At 39.8% G+C, this 22,731-nt stretch overlaps 1 protein-coding gene across 1 annotated transcript; it reads left to right on the top strand.

Annotated features, from left to right (window-relative positions):
* Window positions 1-3,286: 3,286 nt before the first annotated feature.
* Window positions 3,287-22,696, top strand: slc2a4 (solute carrier family 2 member 4). Its single transcript, XM_023346488.1, has 11 exons — window positions 3,287-3,566; window positions 6,559-6,654; window positions 8,911-9,071; window positions 16,657-16,781; window positions 16,946-17,061; window positions 18,124-18,286; window positions 18,365-18,552; window positions 18,646-18,750; window positions 19,592-19,693; window positions 19,797-20,000; window positions 20,091-22,696. Exons 1-11 carry the CDS (start codon window positions 3,534-3,536, stop codon window positions 20,307-20,309), a joined length of 1,512 nt encoding a protein of 503 aa, XP_023202256.1. The 5' UTR covers window positions 3,287-3,533; the 3' UTR covers window positions 20,310-22,696.
* Window positions 22,697-22,731: the final 35 nt, after the last annotated feature.

Here is a 22,731-nt window from a genome sequence, read left to right on the forward strand (position 1 = left end):
TCAAGTTACATTTAAAAATCAAAGTTTCTAACGTAAGCTGTGAAAATGGGTGAAATCAGTGACGTACGTATAAGCGGACATGGTAAGTGTTGTAAGTGTCACCTTATATACCCTAAGAAACAAGAAGAAAGAACAGATATTAGTCAGACTTTAAACACCTGAAGGCCTCACCAGCTGTTCCACAGCATAATCAGGAGTTGCACAGCAAAGGAAAATTCCCAACACAAGGAGGGGCTGTAACAAATCCTCTCCAAAAACCAGCCACGATGTGTTTCAGATCTTTGACCTGTTGGAAAATTTGACTGTGTCCAACATTCAAAATCTGACCCAGTCTGTTTCCCTCAGAAGAAATGGAGTTAGTTACAAGATCCCTTCCAACAACTGGAAGCGACTGAAAAATCAGTGTCACAGTCCACAATGAGGCCGGTTCGACGGCGATGAGCTCCCGCTCCAACAAGGACTCCTGAAAATTAGCACCAGCCACACGGATCAACAAACGCAACCACAGTCAAGGGAGACAAAAATGTAGTTTTTTTTCCAAAACTCCATTCATGCTTTTCCTTTTAAGGTTTGCTTTTAATGTACAAACCTCCAAGTCAGAATTTTGACAATGTTCAGGGCTTTCTAGAAATATCATAACCCATGTTGAAAATAGGCTTTTATTAATAAACTACTTTGACAAACACCCACCATTATGATGAGGGACTTTTCTTCTTAAATTAGCAGCTTGTTTTTTAAACTGTCGGATGATGATAATGACCACAAACACACATCCAAACACGTTGAGAACAAAAACGATCACAACCAGTCCACTGGAGCTCAACGTGAGGAGGAGTTCTCCTGGAGCAGACAGGTTGTCGGTGTGATTCCAGTTTTCTCCCCATCAAATGTCGATGTGGTACTTCAGTCCAAGTTGCCTCCATGAATATCACTGAATTACAATATGTGATTTTGCCAATATAGCTGAATGTATATGGGTTTAGTGTAAAACACTTTGAGTTTTCAGCGTTGCCTCAAAACTCTCTTATAAATTGAGTTCATTAGCATTTACCAGTCAATGCACAATTTTAAATTATTTCTACCTATTCTTGTATGAAGAGCGGTGAAATATCCAGCTGGAATTATAAAAAAAAAAAAAAAAACATGCGGTCAGAGTATAACTCGATCACAAACATTCGGACATTTATCTAAAAAAGAGGATAAATGTGGATTTTCGACTGGAGAAAATGCACAATAATTTCCAGCTTGTGAAATTGCTTCCTTTACAGTCATCCCACCTTAAAAAAGAAGGGGTTGAATTAAAACATTACTATGGTATTCATGCATATGGTAAGGAGGAACCTCTACATGGTACTGTGCATGTATCAGTAGGACATAATAATAACGGCAGAATGTCAGCACCTGCTGTCCATCACATGACTCGATGTACTGTACCATAATTTTGAACCAGCTGACCCCAACCAATCCACAGAAAACTCTGTCACACACACACACATTATATATAGGTCATGACGAGCAGGAACGTTATTTACACGTTTCTGGGCATCACTACACAGCGGTCACATGGCTCATGTTTATGGTGGTGTGATGTTCTTGGCCGGCTGGCCTCACCAGTTCCTGCCTCCTGTTAAAACGAGCAGAGTGACGGGTTCCAGTGGAAACATATCCCGTTATCAAAGTCTGTTCTTGTTCTTGGCCGTCTCTGTATGAATTCATATGATCTCCTCTGGAATACTAGCCGGTGTCGTTCTCCTCCCGGCTGCACACATAAGCCTCCAAACTATGCCGGCAGGAGGCTCTTCGCCACACCGCTGATGGTGTAAAGTTTCTCTGCATTTAGTTGGAGTCACACATGACTCGGCTTGGCTTTTAAGTGGAAGGGTGGGGGTCAGGTTGTTTCACAAAAGGGGAAAAGCAAGCATCAAGGAGACAGCGGTGTGCAGTGAAGAAGTGGATTTATGTTGGTGGGGGTGTGTGTCTGCCTGTAAAGACGTTTGGCAAATGTCCTGCGCCCATGCGAGCCTTGCGACGCACACACACCCCTTTACTCCCAAAGTTCTGTCCAACCACACCCTCGCTCCTAATTCAGGTGCCACGGCCCAGATTTAGAGTGCACCTGTTGCCTGCTGGGGGAGGATTGAGCTTTGTTGTACATGACAGACAGGGATCAGCAGTAAAGGGGGCGCTGTGGAGAGAGGTGGGGGGTATGTGACCTCTTTGGCATGTGATCTGAAATAGAAAGAGATTTAAGCCTGTCGGGATGAAAGACAATAGCAGAGACGAGCCCTTTTTCGCTGCAGACGAGAAATGTTGAATCACCCTGAACTATTCTCAGCAGATTTTGGTATTTTTATCTCCGAGAATCAAATTTATGATTTAGTTGTTTAGAAGAGGGACAAAGAACAGTACTGTCCACCTGTCCTCCCTGAACCAGCTGGTGTTTTTTTATTGTCACTGTTTTTAATAAAAGAAAGAAATGCATAAAATACCCTAGATGCTATTCAATAAAAATAACTTATATTTGAAGCGCCATTAAATACTCAATCCAACAGCAGGTCAGCTGACCTCCTGTACAGTGATTCATAGTTCACGATGGATGCCGACCTCTCACATTCAGGGGAACAAACTGCATAAAACCAGACTGACGCTGTTCAACAGATATGATTCACTATCAAACACCATCAGATAAACACAGTCTTTATATAATGATTCATGACATCTATCCTCACAAGACCTCAATGTAGAGACCACCCACTCACATCAGTTCACATTATGTGAACAAGTTTGACTTAAAAAAAGTCATTGTTTTGTTAAGCATGAAAACTTGTGACAAACATTCATAGGGCAACTCAAAGCAGTGATGATGGGGATGTGAAAGGAAAATAAAACAGAGTTTTAGATTTTATTAAAAGAAAAATCCAAGAAGTGTTACTTGCATTGAGATTCAGCCAACTTTACTCCGATGTCCTTAAATAAAATAGGACTCCTTAAACCGATTAATTATTCCTCAGAATAAATTTTCCTGTCCTGTGAAGGCAGCAGAGTTTTGCTAAAGAACAATTCACCTGGAAGTGGCCCCCCACTGAGATTCTGCTCAGGACCTCATGTAACCTTGGGCCGGCTCTGGGTCTCCCCTCCAGCCAATGACAGTTAAGGTCAAGACAGCTTCCAGCTCGACCTCTTTAGAGCAGCGCCCCCTCTCCCTCGACCCTTTCTCCCCCCTCCCAACCTCGGGAACCTCCCCCCCGCCCCCTTCCTGCGTTTACGAAACAGAATGCCCGTTTGCGCACGGCGGTCACTCTATCCGAGCTGGACGGACAACACAAAGTTTGTTTGGACGACAGGACAACCTGCGCTCCGGGGCGCAGCAGATTTCTACCCTATTGGGGTTTTCTCCTTTGGATTGAATATATTTGCTCCGTTTATTTTTGTTTTCGCTGCTGATTGCGCGGGTTTGAGTCGGAGCTCGTCTCCATTTGGCACCAGACGCGTCTGTCACCATCTGCAACCGAGTGCCTAAAGCTGTCAAAGTCATGCCGGCCGGGTTTCAACAGCTCGGAGGGGAGGTAAGCTTTATTCTTCTCGCTCTTCTTGCTTTTAAGCGACAAAATTATGAGTGTCCTACAGGGAAAGTGTTTATTTTTAACCCGGCGAGTGCGCATTTCAACTGGAACATTTTACGCACGTGTATTTCGGATGTGGCCCAATAAAATTCACTCTGAGATATCTTACTGTTCGAGTTTCGTCGACTAAAAAGTGAAAATAAGTCGATACTGCATAATATTTAAAAATGTCTCATCCAATATTTGTCTTTACTTCACTTTGATGGCGACTTTGAATACTCAGTCTGTTCTGAAAGACTTTTCTGTCTTTAAAAGAAAATATCTGACCTTGAAAAGTCAAACATCTGAGTTTATAGATCACAGCTAATCTTTTTAAAAAAAAAAAATCAGAGTATAAATTTGGGGAGGAAGTAGTTCTGGAGCAATTTTGGGTCATAAACCAACCAACAGAAGTCAAGTGTAATGTTCTCCGAAGCATCAGCTCCTATAAAAAGACTAAGTCTTAGGGAAAGTTTTTATAGGAATTATTTATAGGACCAGCAGGCAGTTGGTTGACCAGCAGATCAGAGGCACTTTAATATCATTATTATATAACAATAATTATTAATATGATTAGTATTCTGACATTGCACTGGTTCTATTCTGGCCACTGCTACTTAATGAACTACAAGGCACTTAGTGGTGCTTGCGGTGATTTTCCACTCACACACGTTCACAAACGCACATTCTTCTGTTTTGGTCTCTAAATGCTAAACAGCGCTCATTTAGAGACTCAACACAGCAAGGTCAACTCGCTCAGGCTGAATCTGACTCTTTGGTAAATGATTAGGAGAACAGAGTGCAAGAAAAATAGATGATTGAATCTGTAAATGAAACCTGGCATCACCGCTTCATCAATGTTCTGATGTTTCCTGTCGTGCAAGAATACAGTGAGATGCAAATGGTTGCCGAAGTGTCACCAGTGGCTGTTTTGCACTCTTTCTTTCACACCAGATCAAAATGTTACCATTTTTTTTATGGGGTCGTGCTGTTCCGTCATGGCTCCAGAGTTCTCTGTTTAACCAACACCGTCTTCTCAGAGTTTCGGAGAAGACGACGCAAAATGCACGAAAGATTGCTGTGAAGGCGCCGTTTCAGTGTCAGACATCTTAAATCTTTGTGTGTCGGTTAAACTCTCTCCGTGGGTTGCGGACCTCGAGTCCCCAAGGTCATCTCATCTGTCACCGCTCAGACAGGTGCCCGGGGCCTGACGGGAAACCGGAGGGTAGTGAAAGTTCAGGCGCGTGGCCAGTATACTCGTGGGCCACACTGGAGGGATTGTCTCTGGTCAGGATCAAGCTTATTTATAGTTAACGTTAGCTAAGGGTTGAAACTAATCCTAACTGTTTAATTAAAGCTCAGATGTCACCTCGACGCACTGCCACATAACGAACAGACAGAATACGGTTCTATCGTAATGATCAGTTGGTGCGCCGGGTTTGTTTGGCTGATCAGAACCTGTGAGCCACTTATGTGAAAATCTACCAACTGAGCTGCTGCATTATCCAAAGTTACATCGGTTACTCTTATTTAGCTCTGTGCAGGCCGCGGTTTGGTAAAAGTGTTTTGTTTTTTTCTTCATCTCGACTCTAGGCCTCTAACGATAGATTTTTCTGGACGATAAATTGTGACAGACGTAATTGCGATAAACGATAATATTGTTGCTTTGAGACCATTTTTAAGTAATGTGGTGGTAATGGCAAAATAAAATTGCAAGGACACGTTCTCAAAGATCAGTAAACTTGAAATTCTAAAGAACATTTAACACTGGAACTGGGAGACATGTTAAATATCCAAAATAAAATAATAAAACAACTAATAAAATACATTTTGAAGTCTTGGTAAACAAAAGTATCCTTCAAAATAAGGGCTGGTTGAGACCAAATCGCCTAACTGAAGAGTTTTATCCTCCAGATTTTGGTAGAAAGACAGAAAAAAGAGATAATCGATAAATCATGCCTATAGAAATGATTGTTTTAATTTATCATGCGATTAATTGATTTATTGATTATTGTGACAGGCCTACTCGACTCCCTACATGCGCACACTCAAACGCTGGGGAACACACAATGCAGCCGCTGGATAAGAAATGCAATCTGGGGAAAGTCTCTGTTATTTTTAACTCATCTATTTATTTTGCTCCATTTCTGCAAAAACTGCTCCTCAACAAGGAGGTTGAATAACAGAGAATGAAGCAGCTGTGCAGGTTAAGAGCTAAACTCCTTTTCCTGCAAACATGCACATAATGCGGCATGCTTCAAGACCGATGCTTGATAAAGAAGAAGAAAGCATTTGGTCTCAGTTTCTGTTGGACTCTATTCACACACATAAACTGTGTAATGTGCACAGAAGCAGAGGCTGGGCAGCAGACGATAACACCAAGTGGTGCACTCTGGTAAAAGTTGCAATTTTTTCTATGAAACCTCAATAGTATAAGATTGTACAGTTTAATGGACTTTAACATAGGATGGCAGTGATATGTATGGAAAACTACATTAATCAATCAAGCCCTGCTTTATTGGTTCATCCAGTGGATTACAAATATATTTACAATTAGAATTATAAACACACAAAGCATGTGGACTTCAGGGTAAGACAAGGCTGTGTTTTTGCTTCTAACACTGCTAGCAGTACTTGTGCCAAAAATAATTTGCACTGACAACAAAACTTTGCCGTTATGATACTGACGGTAGAAGCTAGGAGAAGCTCTCAGTGTTTGTTCAATGGAGCAATCTGATCTGATCGTTGTTGAGTCGTCGACATTGTGTCTCACTAGTAATTATGCAGTGAAACGTTAACTTAAAATATTAGACTAACTTTTTATGCGTTTGTCCATTTTCATTTTTTGTAAGGAATGAAATTAAGTGGGACGTCTAATTTCTACAACTGATAATGATAGTGTGGTTAGATGAATGTCTTTTTTGTGTCTTTTTTTATTTATTTGTTTGCCCTGTAGACGGTGACGGGAACCCTCGCTCTATCAGTCTTCACTGCTGTTCTGGGATCGCTGACGTTCGGCTACAACATTGGAGTCATCAATGCACCACAGAAGGTAAAAAGAATAAATCCTACTGACCAGAGGTGTTTGAGTAACCAAACATTTAACTAAGTAAGGGTAGGACCATTTCAACTCAATTTTGCTCCAGCAAAAGTAAAAAGTAGCCAAATAATAAGTCAATAAGTTAAAAAAAAATGCTCTGTAAATATTGAGTAACTGATCATAACATCTACTGAGTAACGTTTATTTATAAAGCGTTTTTATAGACAAAAAGTCACAAAATGTTGTACAACATAAATCTGAACTAAGTCAGACAAAGTATAAAAGCAGTAAAGTTACCATGGGCATAGTATCCAGAAATTTCACTCAAGTACAAGTATAGCAATACTTCATAACAATATTACTCAAGTAAAAGTTAAAAGTAAAAGCGGATTTTTTCCAAAATGTTACTCAGGTAAATGTAATTAGTCACTACTGTTTACTTTGGGTATGAATTATCTGCAGTGCACTCAGTTCCTCGGGGATGTTTCATAACACATTGACAAAAGATAATTAAAGTGATAAATGCGACGGTGTGTCTTTAATAGATTATTAATAGATTATATCTACCAGCAGGTGGTTGTTTGGAGTTATTTTAACGTGAGTTTATAATCCCTCATGTTTCACATTGAAGTGGCCCAAGCAAGAATTAGAACCACAATCAACAGAGTTAAGAAGTATATAAAACTTTCTGAAACCTATAGACAATTAAAGGCTTCAAAAATCCCCCAAAACAATCCTAAATATACAGCCAGAGACACAGCAGGATGTTTAGATCAAATCCCATTCATGTGTTAGAATGGCCTAGTTAAAACATGAGCCAGTTATGTTTTAACTAGGCCAGTTAAAACATATGTTTTCCAGTTAATCTATGACAAGACTTGATGTTCACAGATGTTCTCCGCCCACCAACACTTGTTCAAACACGTTTTGGCTGCTAGAAAACTGCTTCGATTGGAAACTTTAACACGTTTGTACGAAACATGAGAACGTCATGAGCTCTTCGTTTCTCAATTAACGAACTGAACAGATGTAGTTTCATAGCAGCAGACGTCACGTTTTGGTTGGCAAGCCAGCCCCGTCATCTCGAAACGTCAACTTTCCAGGAGGTTTTGTTGCCGCCGTGATGCCGCTGTGCTTTTCTGCTTATCCTGCAACTTTTCACAGGCTCTCTCTGTACTTACCAATCTTACAAGGTGGCGTGTTTGGAGCCACAATATTGCCCGTATTTAGGAAACAGAAAGGAGAGAAGTTCACCAGGAAGGTTTTCTGAGTTCATCCAAATAAAATAAAGTAAATAGATCAAGAATCGTGTGGAAGGATAACAGTGTTGAAAGTATGGAAATACAGGAAATGGTTTTGGATACATATATATAAAAATACAATTCCATTTCAGTTTATTCTATGATGAGATAAAATGTCTGTAATTTTTAAAAAAATAAATATAATCTCTAAATTATATTCTCTACACACCAAATGCTGATTTTTCCACCACATTTGGGGCTTTGGCAATGCTTACTGAAAATTTTACCAAGAATAATTTCTGATCATTACCTGAATTGTGAAATTTTTGTTAAGTGCTTCCACTAAGTTGCAGTTGCGGTCCGTAAACAGTTCAGTTGTCTGGAGCATCTAACACATTTTAGATGTTTTTTACACGTCATAAGGTTGTTGTTTTTTTCCTCCTACCATCACAAACATAAACATAAAGGTGGTGTTTGTCAAAATCTACTGGGACTTTAACTGGAGCAAAAATTCAATAAATTCAACTCAGTTTTATTTTTATAGCTCCACTCACAACAAATGTCATCTTGAAGAACTTTTACAAAAAAATCATTTTAATTCGATCACACAATCACTCCAGTTGATCCTGGTTATCAAATAGTGCAGCAAGCTCAAGTAATGATTCAAAGTATTTTTTTTAAAGTTTCTATCTGAGAAAACCCAGCAGATTGAATCCAGTCTGTGTCGAACTTTAGATAGGTGAGACTAAAATTAAGCTTTTAGGTGACAAAAACTCCAGTTATTGAAACGCATCTAATGCCTGTTGTTGAGTAAATTGGAAAAACTTTCTTCCAAAATCCTTGGGAACCTTGTCAGAGCAGATTATACCCTGGTTTGTGGTCTGTGACAAAGTTTATTGATCCAAACGCCTGCAGGAACCTGAAGTGGTTTGATGGTTTGTCTTCACTGGGTCATTTAGAAAAAATAATTATCCAAAGAACAAAGATCTCTCAGTGTATTAATGTTATTTCTGAACGTCCTCTGCAGATCATTGAGGGCGACTACAACGCGACGTGGATTCATCGGTACGGAGAACCAATCCCCTCAGGGACCCTCACCTCCCTCTGGTCGCTGTCTGTGGCCATCTTCTCCATCGGGGGCATGCTCTCCTCCTTCTGCGTGGGCTTCATCTCAGAGTGGCTGGGCAGGTACGAAAACACAAGACACAGGAAGTGGACATGTTCTCCTCCCTGAATGGTTCACGACTCCAAGATTTAGAAATACGGCAAGTTGGGAGGCAGCAGAAACTTCTTAATTGGGTTTATGTTTTAGGTGTGACGTCATTTTCTAGACTGGAAGACGGTTGGTTTTCAAGCAAAGTGAGGGATCTTTTCTTACCATTAAAGGGGCAGTGTTATGTAAAATTGACCTTTTCGAGCTTCATCAAAAACATACATGAAGTGTTGCTTTGATTCTTTCATGCATATTTGGAAAGTCCTTCAATCTCCTGTGGAAACTATCCAGCTGTCCAAAACGCCTGGGTGGACCTAGCCCCGCCTTCAAAGCACAGCTCCTCCTCCTCAGAGTCTCAGTTTCTGAGCCAATCTTCTTCCTCACAGAACAGATCTCCTCCTTCAGACTAGCCAGCAGCAGTTAGCAAACACCAGGTGGAACTGTGCTACTACTTACTAACAAAAAACGTTGTTAAAGGGGGAGGAGCCATGTTATGATGACTTCCTGAAGGCGGTGTGTCAGAAACAGCAAGAGTTTCTTTAAGCACAGAGGCCCAATTTCAAGGCACTAAATTAGGAAATAAAATGTATTTTAAGTCATATTTGATATATATAGCATTTTTATAACAATTGAAGCTAGCATAGTTACTAGATTATGCTATAAAATGCCACTATGTCCCTGGAAAACACAAACGCTGCCCTTTGAAAGACAACATGGAGTTTAAGTTCCTGATTTATCCTGCATTTAAAACATGTGGCGCTATTTAAGGATTTTTACACACAAGAGTGTCAATTAATGTTAACTGACATTATCTGTAGCTATACACTATACATACTGCGCTGCATTGTTTTTCTCCTGGTGGGATTCAGCTGAAGCTCTGTCCACGATGTGTGCCGTCCGAGTTTCCCTCTGTAACCTAAACCACGATGGGTGAATCAGGGGGTGGGCATGACAGAGCTGGGAGTCCAGGGTCAGGCAGCAGGCGGGAGTCTCAGCATGTCTTCCTCGAAACACAGCTGCCTCTGGTGTTGGTGGTAAAGCTGCTGTGACCTCTGAGGTCAAAGAGCAGACGCAGATCAACTCTCATTGGACCACAGATTATGTTTTTAACAACAAGTCAGAATGTAAAATTCAGGGAGGAGAGAAGATTTATACTTTTTCTTCCTGTAAGATGGAGTAATTAAAAGTAGTTTTGCTGTACTCTTCTAAAACATCCACACTCGGCTGCTTGACGATGGAATGACGTCATGAAAAAATCAAATCCTGCAAAGTTTGTTCATGGCAGAAATAAGAAAATCTCAGCAGCTGAAATGAGCTTCTTCTGTCATGGGCTACCAACATGAGAGTCTGGGTTTCTCATGTTAAAACCAACATGTCCTTCCTCACCGCTCTTCATCTGACTGCTTTTATCTGAAACAGAAAGGTGGCGACGTTTCCCACTGCTGCTAAAATAATACAACAGGTTACAGATCTGATTATGTTTAGTTTGTGTTTTTGTTAACAGAGATTTAGGCCACACATTGATAGTAGTAAATGTTTGTTACCGTGGTTACGGCATAGTCACTCAGGTCAGCCTTAGAGATAGGATGAGTCCCATCATCAGGGATGAAGATGGATGGATGGATGGATGGATGGATGGATGGATGGATGGATGGATGGATGGATGGATGGATGGATGAACACGGCTAAATAATTGGAGCACATAAACTTTATATTATTTACGGTATATAATATGTATAAATTCTAGAAAAATATCAATAGTAAGCAAGTTTCTCTATGGTTTTTGTTTAATTTACCCTCCCACCAGTGGGTACGTCTGGTTTAGAAAGTCACAGTTCTCTTAAAATTGTCTGCTGTCTCCCTGATGTTGTAGCTAACAATGACTTTAAATTTCATGTCAATATTTCAGATTGAATAAGAAACAAATCACTCAAAGTCACTTAATTGACACTGATCTAAAATAAGCCTTAGCAATGCAATTTAATCAACTCAGTTAATCTAAAAACCACAGACCAATAAAAATATTATCTAAAAAAAAATATATATATATATATATATATATATATATATAGATGATAGATAGATAGATAGATAGATAGATAGATAGATAGATAGATAGATAGATAGATAGATAGATAGATAGATAGATAGATAGATAGATAGATAGATAGATAGATAGATAGATAGATAGATAGATAGATAGATAGATAGATAGATAGATAGATAGATAGATAGATAGATAGATAGATAGATAGATAGATAGATAGATAGATAGATAGATAGATAGATAGATAGATAGATAGATAGATAGATCTATATAAATAGATATATATATCTATATATATATATATAGATATAGATATATATATATATATATATGCAGGGCCGCAACTACATATTTTTGAGGTGGATGCGAACATCATCATTGTAGGCTAGCTTAAGCTAACCTGAATATTTACAACTCTCTTGTTGATACACGGACATTTCTTACCTTCTGTCTTTCAACCACTTTGAAAAGCTTTTCTTCGTCTCTCTCATTGTACAGTGTGTCTGTGAATAAAGTTTTTAAAAAAAACATCCCCCCTCCCCCACACCCAACAGACTTCTTGTGGCTTTGATGTCACAGTGATGTCACTCATCCTGTCTATGACATCACTGGCGGCTGCCTTTGTATTCCCAGATTCCACAGAGAAATTCATTTGCAGTTTGAACTAGAGAGCAAAGATGGAAGAAGAACATTTTTTGTTGGCAAAAATTAACAATTTACAGAAGAACCGCAGCAAGCTGCAGGAGGAGAACCAAGAGCTTCAGAAAACCGTAGAAAGTCTGAAGATTAAACTGGAGCGACTAAACAGAACGGACAAGACACACGACTGGCATAAGGAAAATAGCTTACTTGTAAATTCAAATGCACATTACAAAAAACAAATCAGAAAAATTAATCTGGACCTGGAGGAAGAAAATGCAACTATACACCAGCTAAGATGTGATAATGAAGCCAAATTAAGAATAACACTTAAACTGGAAGAGGACCGGAAAAAACAGAGAAACATTGCAGCAGACAAATTAAGAGCAAAAACAGAAAAACTCGAGTGGCTAGAGACAGAAAATGAAGAGTTAAATAAACAGATTGTATCTCTGAAGATTAAAAATGACAGGATCAGATCCAGGCTGGCAGAAAAAAGCAACGATGTCCAGCAAAGGGAAGAACCAGTCAGGGAAAATATCCAGGAAGAGGAACTTTCAGTATGTCAGAAAGTAGGGAGAATTTTTATGCATTTGTACGATTCAACGGTGGCGTATTGGGTGCCACCCTGGGCTTTTTTTTAACAGTAAATGATATTTTGGGTTGTTGGAAACAGGATGTTTGTGGGATAGTGATGCGTTTAAATTAATTACAAATATAAATACTCTTGTTTGCTTTTGGAATTTGTGCCTAGTGAGAGATGCTTGCAGGAAGACATCTAAACGGGTCAAACTGGAAGCTGACACCAGATGGTCTGCAGCAAGAGTGATGACTGACGGATGATTAAGGGTCGAAGTTTATGAACCAGAAACAGAGGAACTGTACATGAGACATGGATGCACAAGACAACTCCTTGTTCTGTTGGTTCATCAGTTCCTGCATCGTTTATACAGAAGGAAATAAACAAGAACTCTGAATTTTGCATTCTACATTCCAGCAGCTTGCAGGTGCAACACACCTGTGACTCAAGAGAACAGAAGAAGCAGCTGCTATGTGATTAACTCAAGATAACCAAATCCAGGGGTCTCAAACTCCAGGCCTCGAGGGCCGCAGTCCTGCAGTTTTTAGATGTGCCACAGGTACAAAACACTGGATTGAAATGACTTAATGACCTCCTCCTTGTGTAGATCAGTTCTCCAGAGCCTTAATGACCTAATTATTCTGTTCAGGTGAGGTGCAGCAGAGGCACATCTAAAAGTTGCAGGACTGCGGCCCTCGAGAACTGGAGTTTGAGACCCCTGAATAGGCTCTGTAACTAGGACCGCCCTAAGGAAATAAAAAGAAAGTCTCTGGGAGGAGCTGTTTTAGAGCGGGTAGATTGTAACTAAAGCACGCTGCTGTCCGTTCTCCTTGCTAGTAAATCTAAAACTCACTTGTCTCTCTCTTCTTTTTCAGTTTGAGAATGCTTAGGTAGATGAACCTGACATTAATTTGGTCCTTCGAAGCCGGATCCCAAGATACTGAAGGAATCCAGCGGGTGAAACCGAATCCAGAAGGACCGTGCGCACGGCTAAACTCTTCAGAATGAGTTTAGATCCTTTTCCGGGACTGGTATTTGGTTTACCAGCTGGAATCTGACGCTTGACGGGACTCCGTGGAAGGGGAGAGACAACTGAGAGTAAATTGTCTTTTAAAAGAAAAGCGTGAATGAGTTGATGGCGTTCGCGTTAAAAGAAATCCTGTGTAAGAAACGCTGTGAATCCTGGGCTCTAACAGCGGAAACTAAACGGCTTTAACTTTATGCTGTTGTGGTGATAATTGGATGGCGGAGTCCAGCGAGCAGCCGCTTAAATCCGTCTTAAAAGTTTCATTCCGTAAAAAACAGGGCGGCGGAGTCCTGCGTGAAGACGCTTCCGCTCCGTAACTGAAGTGTGATTGGAGGTATAAACACCTTTAGGTATTTTATCTCATTTAAAGTAGCGGGTTTGGAAGGAGCAAACCAATTGAGGATGCAGAGGCAAGAATCCTCCACTCGTAAGAGTCCAACAAAGGATTACCACAATTGGTATTTTTAATTGTTACCCACTATAAAAAAAGAAACCAGTTTTTAGATCAGCCTAGGTGTTGACAAACTGGTCTAAATTGTTTAAAATGGGTAGAAATAGCAGGAAGTGGAGAGAAGTGTTTCAATATGTGTTCGTTTAATTACTTTTATAAATGAATTCATTTAAATTGTCCGGAATGGTAGCAAAATAACTGCAGTACTGGAGAATACACAGCAGATGGCGGCATAGCAACCATTGAACGAATTACTGCTTTATATTTCAACAGTAAATGTAAATCAACAGATTAACAGCAGTGAAAATATTGGGAGTGTGTTGAAGGGCAGGACCCTGATAAAATAGAAAATATCTGAATAAATGGATCGTAAAGTACAGGTTAAAAGGTTAATTAAATACTAAAATAGAACTAGAACTACAGAATATAATTAAAAACTAAAGAAAGAGCCAAGAAATTAAGGAAACAGAAGATTGTGATAACAGTGTGTTGGCAAATAAATAGATGACTAAATGAAACACTAACTAAATAAATAAATACAGGAATAAGTAGATGAATATAATAAATAAAAAAATAACTGAAAACTGGAACAAAAGTCATAAAGGAAAACAAGTAACAGACAGGAATGTGAAACACAAGAAAGGGGAATATGAAAGTTTTTTTAAGAAGGAAAAGGATGAGGAAACTTTAAACAGTTAAAGTTTCATAGAAAGAAAAATAATGATGAAAACTACTAGCTCATGGTTTGCAGGAATTAATAAACTGAGTAGTAGGTTTGGTAAGTAGGCATATGTGGTGATTTAGAAATAAGGAGAAAGGCAAGGAGCAAGTGAATCAAAGTAAGAGAATGGAAAGATGATTTGAACAAATATCAAATTAAAATGATCGTTGTGTTCAAAGTTGCTCTCATAGCAGTTTGGAAAAATGTAATAACTGGAAATAGAAAATAGATCTTATAGAGAAACAGCTAAAATGCTTTGCATGGTCCAAAGGATGTTTATAAAAATCTGAGTAATAATTATGTAGAATTATAAGAATTAAAATATTAGATAAGAATGTTAATTTTTCTTTGCGCAGATTAAAAAAAAAAACAAGCTGCAGCTGATTCTGGACATCTTAACATTCTTTTAATAATGAACAAAACTTTATTAAGATAGAGAAATATTAAATCTACAGGACTTACTTTTAATTGATTCAGTGAAACTAAAACTAACTCTCTTATTAAATAGTAATTGATCAAACAGAGGAACACATAGCCTTCATGGATTTCAAATGCACCATTAGCTCTGCTCCTAAAACCTTTATTTTTATTGCCAATATAAAACAAAAACAAATGTTTGCAGTCCACTTTAAAGAATCCAAAACAGATTACAGTTTCTCTGGCTACAAGATCAATGTACCAATGGGCTCTTTGCACCTGCTGCGCTGACGTCACATCCTCATTCATCCGACACATTATCAGAGTCAAACTGTGTTTGCTGCAGCCAGGGCCGCAACTACATATTTTTGAGGTGGATGCGAACATCATCATTGTAGCCTAGCTTAAGCTAACCTGAATATGTACAACTCTCTTGCTGATACACTGACATTTCTTACCTGCTGTCTTTCAACCACTTTGAAAAGCTTTTCTTCGTCTCTCCAACATCTTTATCCTTCCCCCTCTTCCGTTTTCTGTTTTGGGCCCCGGAGTTTTTTCTGCGCCCCAACACCTGCAAGTTGCCGGGAGGTTCGGCGTGCAAGCCAGCATGTGGAGGGGTTTAAATAAATTAGAAGATTGTCTAAAAGTTTTATTTTTAAAAACTTTAGCTCCCTGTTGTCGAGGCATTACTACAAATTTAAAAGAAAACAAAACGCGCCTCAGCCGCTGCCCAAGCTGCCTGTATGGGAGGGGGGCGCCTAATCAGTGCTGTTCCTCTGTTATTGATCATTTCATACACAAACAGCTGTTAAGTACATAAAATGCTGACTATATAAAAAAAATTCCCCACATCGTTTTTGCGCCCCTTCTAGTGCAGCGCCCCTATGCGTTGCATACACTGCATAGCCACCTTTTGCGCCACTGTAAATATGGCATTTATAGTGAAACATACAGCGTCCGTGTCAGCTTAGATGTAATTCAGATGTACTCAATTTTATCCAGTAAAATCCTGACATCTTGTCAAATAACATGAAGTTCAATTTAATCAGAATATATTAAAGCAAAAATGAAATTCAGTTGATAAATTAGCACTTACTGATATATTTAAAAAATATCTGTCTAGGAAGCCAAACTGATTGCATCAAAAATAATAAATTAATGTAATAAACTTTTTGAATAAGCAAATGTATCTCTTCTTTTCGGTGTATCAGCCATTAAGGAACATGACTGAACATTTAAAAGTAAAGTTCTTATTAAAATTGTATCATTTTAACTATTCTAGGGGATTTTCATTCTCACAGTAATCTATTCTTCCTGTTGATGACTAAAAATCATACTGAGCAGTCAATAAATTATGATGATTAACATTTTCTGTGAATTTTTTATTTGTTAGAAATAAGTATTCACATATATTTACATTGTCCCTTTAGCAGATCGCATCACAAATACAGATTTACGGCTCCGAGACTCTGTTTTTGTGGGACACTGCCCTCTAGAGGCCAAATTTAATCTGGTGTCATGTTCACAGTTCTGGGAACAAAGCAGAACCCGTTCCAGTATTACCGGACTGAATCAAACACCCGTCTCCTTTACCTGCTCATGTGACCCGTCAGTCGTCTCGGATGGGATCAAACTGCGTTCTGGACACCATGATGTCAGGTTTTTATGTTTCTTACAGGAGGAAAGCGATGCTCGCCAACAATTTGTTCGCCTTCGCTGCTGGGAGTCTGATGGGAATGTCTAAGGTCTGTCGCTCCTTTGAAATGATGATTCTGGGACGCTTCATCATTGGGGCCTACTGTGGTAAGATAAAGTTCTGTTTCTATCTTTCCTTTCTTTGTTTTCATTCATGCAAACAGCATTTTAAAAAACCCCTCGAGTTCTCCAGCTTGCTCTGGTTTAATTTGTCGCTCCTTTTTGAAATGCCAACCTTCTGCCTTTCTTTTCATCTCTTCCTCTTTGCGCAGGACTTGCATCTGGTTTGACGCCCATGTATGTGGGGGAGATAGCTCCCACCAGTCTCCGAGGTGCACTCGGCACGTTGCACCAGCTGGCCATAGTCACTGGGATTCTTATAGCTCAGGTGTGACTGCGTGTTACTGGCCCCCTGGGGAAAGATGTGAATGAAAGCATTGTCAAACTTTACAAAGATGCAACTCTTTGCTGCAGTTTTTCCATCTTTGAGCTTTAAAGTTCTGGGTTTACGACTCTCGCCTCCTCTCTGTGCAAGCTTTCAGGAAGAAACAGGAGCAAGAGACAAAACATAACATGTGGTGCAGAAGAAATATTGAAAACTGCGTTGAAACTCAAACCAACAACTGATAGAAAGTTTGGCGCATTTATTCACAAGTAGTTGGATCCTGTGCATAAATCTGGCTACCATTTCAATGACCATTTAGCTTTCCATCAGGCATTCACTCTCTCTGATGTCAAAGTCAAAAAGGCTTTCTGTCTTTTCATTTGGCAGGATCGTTCTGCTCCATTAGATGCATTGAGCAATCAATTATATTTTTTAAATGTAAATGAGCCTAAGGAGGTTCACTAAAATTACTTGTTATCCATGAAAACTCAGACTGGTCCTCACGCTAAACTGGGACTCATACTGATCTCCTGCTCTGGTTCCTTCTTTTTTGTGTTTTGAAAATAAATGTTTTAATTTTTTGAATTTTCACCACAGTTTCAAGACTTTTATGTTGTAGGCCAACACATACTGTATATGTGCCATACTTTAAGGCGGGTTCTCTAGTCTTTCCAATTTGAATAGTAGTTCAGAGATATTGGTCTATTTGTGCCTTACTTTTAACACCAAGGCAACAAACAAACCCATAAATTACCAGGAAAAAAAGTATAGTTAGAAATATAGGAATGAATGAGAATTTACAAGTTTTTTTTTATTTGATTTTACTCTGTCTCTAATTTACTCAAATTAAAGATTTGTTTAGTTTGAGATCAGTTTGGTTTAACTTTATTCTCTAGGTAATAGTGGACAGTCTTGTATTGCTGTAGTAAATGTCTCTTTCCAACACAGTGACTCTCTTCCTCCTATTTTTCCCACATTGCTTTTAGATCAACAAGTTCAAAGTAGATGTGTGTTTTAGATTGTACAGGCATCACTAATGGTGCCATTCTTGTTCTATTTAATAAGATCCTGGGTCTGGAGATGTTGCTGGGCAGTGAGGACCTTTGGCCCGTTCTGCTGGGCCTGACCGTGGTACCGACTGTACTGCAGATGGGTCTGCTGCCCTTCTGCCCCGAGAGCCCTCGCTTCCTCTACATCATTCGGAGTCAGGAGCACCACGCCAAGAGAGGTGAGTCCCACAATTTGTTCTTGAAACGCCTCTTTGCCACTCGATTGTCTGAACTCCTCCCATTTGTCTTCTGAGCAGGTTTGAGGAGGTTAACAGGCCGGCAGGAGGTGGGTGACATGCTAGCAGAGATGAAGGAGGAGAAGAGGAGGATGGAGATGGAGAGGAAAGTCTCCATCCTAGAGCTCTTCCGCTCCCCTCTTTACCGCCAGCCCATCGTCATCTCCATCCTGCTGCAGCTCTCCCAGCAGCTCTCTGGAGTCAATGCAGTGAGTCTGATTTTACTCAGTGATGGCAGAGCATTAATTAAGTCTCAAAACTTCACCCAGTGGTAACTCAGACGTGTTTAATCCCGCCTCCAGATTTTCTACTACTCCACCAGTATCTTCATGAAGGCAGGAGTCCAGAGTCCGGTCTATGCCACAGTAGGAGCCGGAGTTGTAAACTGTGCCTTCACTGTGGTCTCGGTGAGATGTGTGTGTCCTGGCTCGCTGGCAGCCTCACAGTAAAATTTAGTTTGAAGTATTTGAGAGACTTTATACAGCCTTGCTTTGAACCACATTAAGTCAATAAGTGTGTCTCTTTTCGTGTTTAACTCTGTTATCAAAGAGTAAATAAGATAAGAGGAGGCTGGTCAATCGTTTTCATGTTGAGTCATTTTTCCTGCTGAGTTGTCATTACAAAAAAGCAGAAATATAATATTTCACATGTTAAACCATTGGTGGTGGCAAATGTCCACCAAACTGGTATAAGAAATAAGTTTGAGCTCTGCAAAGCAAGAGCCTGGCAATACTACCCCACAGTACAGACCCTCCACCTGTCAGAAAATACAGTTTCCTCATTCACAGCTTCTTGCACATCTCTGCTCCCTCAGACTTTCTTATTAAACACCTGATAAGAAAATTGTCTCGCTTTGATTCTTATATTGTAAGACTGTCCACACTGAAGAGTGTTGTGGTTAACCCGGTAGTGTCAGTGTGCTCACACTGCAAAAATACTAAACTTCAACTAGCATTTGGTCTAGTTCAGACATGAACTAGACCAAATGCTAGTTGTTAGACTGATTTTTAGTATTCAGTCAAACTAAAAATCAGTCTATTCTGGTCAGCTTTTATCTTTTCCTAATTGATAAAAGCTAGGAAGTTGAGTTTGCAAACATGCTAGCAATGTTAGCTAAACCTCGTAAATCTCAATTTTTTTGTAAAATAAAAACAACACATCAATAATGCAATGACAGAATAAATTTTGTATATTTCCTCAGAAATTAATAAAAGTTAAACTTTTTCATTGTCTTCCTGAAATAAACAGCTGTTCCTTGTGGAGAGGATGGGTCGGCGGACACTTCATATGTTGGGTTTGGCAGGAATGTGCATTTCTGCCATTATCATGACCATAGCTCTGGCTTTACTGGTAAGTAACTCTAACATTCAGGTTGAATTGTTGCTTGTTTTTTATCTACCAGTGTCACCAAGCCCAATAAACCGCTGACTGCATTGTTTCCTCCACCTGACAGGACAGCATCCCTTGGATGAGCTACATTAGCATGCTAGCTATCTTTGGCTTTGTGGCCTTCTTCGAGGTGGGTCCAGGTCCCATTCCTTGGTTCTTTGTAGCTGAGCTGTTCTCTCAAGGCCCGAGGCCAGCTGCCATGGCTGTGGCGGGCTTCTCCAACTGGACCGCCAACTTCATCATCGGCATGGGCTTCCAATACGTTGCGGTGAGTCCCACCAGCATTCCAAAATAAGGGGCCTTGCAAATGTTTTTTTCCCACTATATTCACCAACAACTCCTAAATCTACCTCCCCAGGATCTCTGTGGGCCATACGTATTCCTGATTTTCGCAGTGCTGCTCCTCTTTTTCCTCATCTTCACGTTCTTTCGGGTGCCAGAGACCCGGGGAAAGACATTCGACCAGATTGCAGCCAACTTTAATCAGCACTCAGCGGCCAGCATGATGGATATGGACATGGAGCTGAACAAGCCCAGCACGGAGCTGGACTACCTGGGGGATGAAAGCATCAACTGAAGAGTCCAAACAAAAAAAAAAACAAAAAAACTGAGTACAATTTAAGGTGAAGTTTGTGTACGGACCCCACTCCAAAATTTTATTTTCTGAAATATTTTGAGATCTGTAGTCATATTGATATAGCTTGTGGTGCCAAAGCACAGTGTTAAGATGAGTGTGTGACAGTATGGACATTTTTGGAGCCGTCGTTTGCTGGTACCACAGCAGTTTGCTAACTCGTGGTTCTGATCGTTGCTCTGACAACTCAAAAGCCTTTGAGTTAGAGACTGACTGATGAAGAAAAACCAGGCATTGACTGCCGGTGTGAGATGATTTCACTCAGTGCTGATGAACTCAGACGCAGCATTGAAAGATGGGGAAATTTTGGAATTCCTGCACTTTATAAAGAAAGACTTTGGCGAACGGAGGTACTGTAGGACGGTGGTGTCTAACTTCAGTTCTGAAAGACCAAATCAGACATAAATGGTTGAGCTACCTTCTCAACATCATGTTCTGCAAATGCTTGGTAATGGACAATTAATTTGCTTTGCGCTGCGTTCAACCAAGTGAACATCCAAGACCTGTAGGACATTTGGGTGTTGGGGACTGAAAACAGACATCACTGACGTAGGAAGTTGACGTAACTTGATAGTTTTCACTTAAGATGGGAACACGTTAGAGTAAGGCTGATTTGGGTTCCTCGTACAGATCTTGGAAATACTCTATGGCAGAAAAAAGTAAGTTTCTTAACTAGTTTGCTTTACCATCCAATTTTAAAGGGGCAGCATTATGTATTTTCTTGGTACATGGTCTCATTTTAGAGCACAATCAAATAATCTTTCCCTCAGCTGTAAAAATGCTAGATATCAAAAATGACTTAAAGGAAATTTGTCTACAAAATTTTATGCATTGAAATCGGGCCTCTGTCTCTTTAAGAATCTCCCGCGCTTTCCGCCCGCCATCACAACATTCCTCTTTCAAGCCTTTGAAAACATTTTTACCAGCTTTTCACTGACAAGTCGTTTGTATGATGAGTTCAGCAGATGCACAGCTCCACCGGGAGTTTGCTACTTGCTGCTGCCGCTAGTCTGAAGGAGCTGAGTGGGGAAGGGAGCTCAATGAGGTGGAAGGTTGGCTATTTCCAAGCAGGAAGAAGCTGCTTGGAAATAGACGGCGCTTTGTCAGAGCAAGCACTACGGCGCCCCGATGGTTGCTACTGGAGATTCAAAGATTTCTCATGAAAGATTTAAAGAAGCACACCACGCATGATTTTGAAGAGGGAATAACATGATATAAATCTAAAAAAGAAATCTCAAAATTTTGCATAAGACTGCCTCTTTAAATTGGTGAAAGCACTAAAAATTGAGCAACAAAAAGAGTCTCCATGTTTATTATCCTTTTCCCCATATTTTTATTAGAACGTCAGATATTTGGGAAGTTTTAACTTTGATTCAGCTGATATTTGAAAGCAGCTGAGCCGTGTTTGAAGGGAAACATTGCGATACTGTCGATATTACAATTTACAAAAGATAAACTTTTTCCGTCACAGCATCCTGCTGACGAAGCTTGGATCAATAAGCTACACGTGTTCAAAACTGCGCACCAATTTTATTGGCATGCAGAGCAGTTATTGCATTAAAGCCACGTCGATTAGATTTACTGCAAAGCTCTAATCTGTTCCTCAAAACACTGCTGAAACTGACTTCCCATCTGAGCAAAGCATAGATGAATCCGAGTTAGCTCAGGTCAACCCTAAAAAAGAAATAAAATCTCGGCTTTGTCAAAGAACAAGCTTATAGATTGAATTTTTGTATCTATATAAAAATTCCCTTAAATAGCTCTAGTGCTTTTGGCTTTTTAGACTCCAGCTTCTTAGAGACCAAACTAGCAAAATGGCCCTTTGAGTCTGTTCAACTAGCAAGTGAAAAACCAAAATTATGATGGGCTTAAGGGTTAAAATTACCCCAAATTAGATATAAAAGTCAAAGTAAACCCTTTACTAAGTGGAATAGGTTTAGAAAAACAAACATTTCACCCCAAAACTTCCACACTGTAGGAATCCTGTACAAGTCAATTCTTTACACTCGTTCCCTTCTTAAGTTTTAATGTTTTCCAGAGATTTCAGAAAACATTTTTGGGACTCCTTGTGTACATAGCATTTGTGTCATGGTATGTGGGTCTAAAGTTTCTACTCTGTATGCACTCCAGCTGGTGTATGGTTTCTGTGGATGCTCACTGAGGTTAGAGATTAGGATTTACTTTGTAGTTTATGTACAGTCTTTGCATCCATGTGTGTTCTGCTATGTAGTGCTCATTTCTGAATATTTGTGTTGAGATTACGTTTTTCCAGTGGACCTGTAATTTGATGCTGTGGTTATAGAAGTGCTGTAAATAACTGCACAAAGGCCTCTTCATTTCCATACTATTATTCTATTCTAGTGAG

Source organism: Xiphophorus maculatus, chromosome 14, assembly GCF_002775205.1.
Source record: "Xiphophorus maculatus strain JP 163 A chromosome 14, X_maculatus-5.0-male, whole genome shotgun sequence".
In the NCBI taxonomy this organism is placed as follows: domain Eukaryota; kingdom Metazoa; phylum Chordata; class Actinopteri; order Cyprinodontiformes; family Poeciliidae; genus Xiphophorus; species Xiphophorus maculatus.

Coding starts and splice junctions, on each gene's coding strand:
- slc2a4 (XM_023346488.1), top strand. CDS start 3,534: ATGCCGGCCGGGTTTCAACAGCTCGGAGGGGAG. Junction 9,072..16,656: donor ATCTCAGAGTGGCTGGGCAG/GTACGAAAACAC, acceptor TGTTTCTTACAG/GAGGAAAGCGATGCTCGCCA. Junction 19,694..19,796: donor CCATAGCTCTGGCTTTACTG/GTAAGTAACTCT, acceptor TCCACCTGACAG/GACAGCATCCCTTGGATGAG.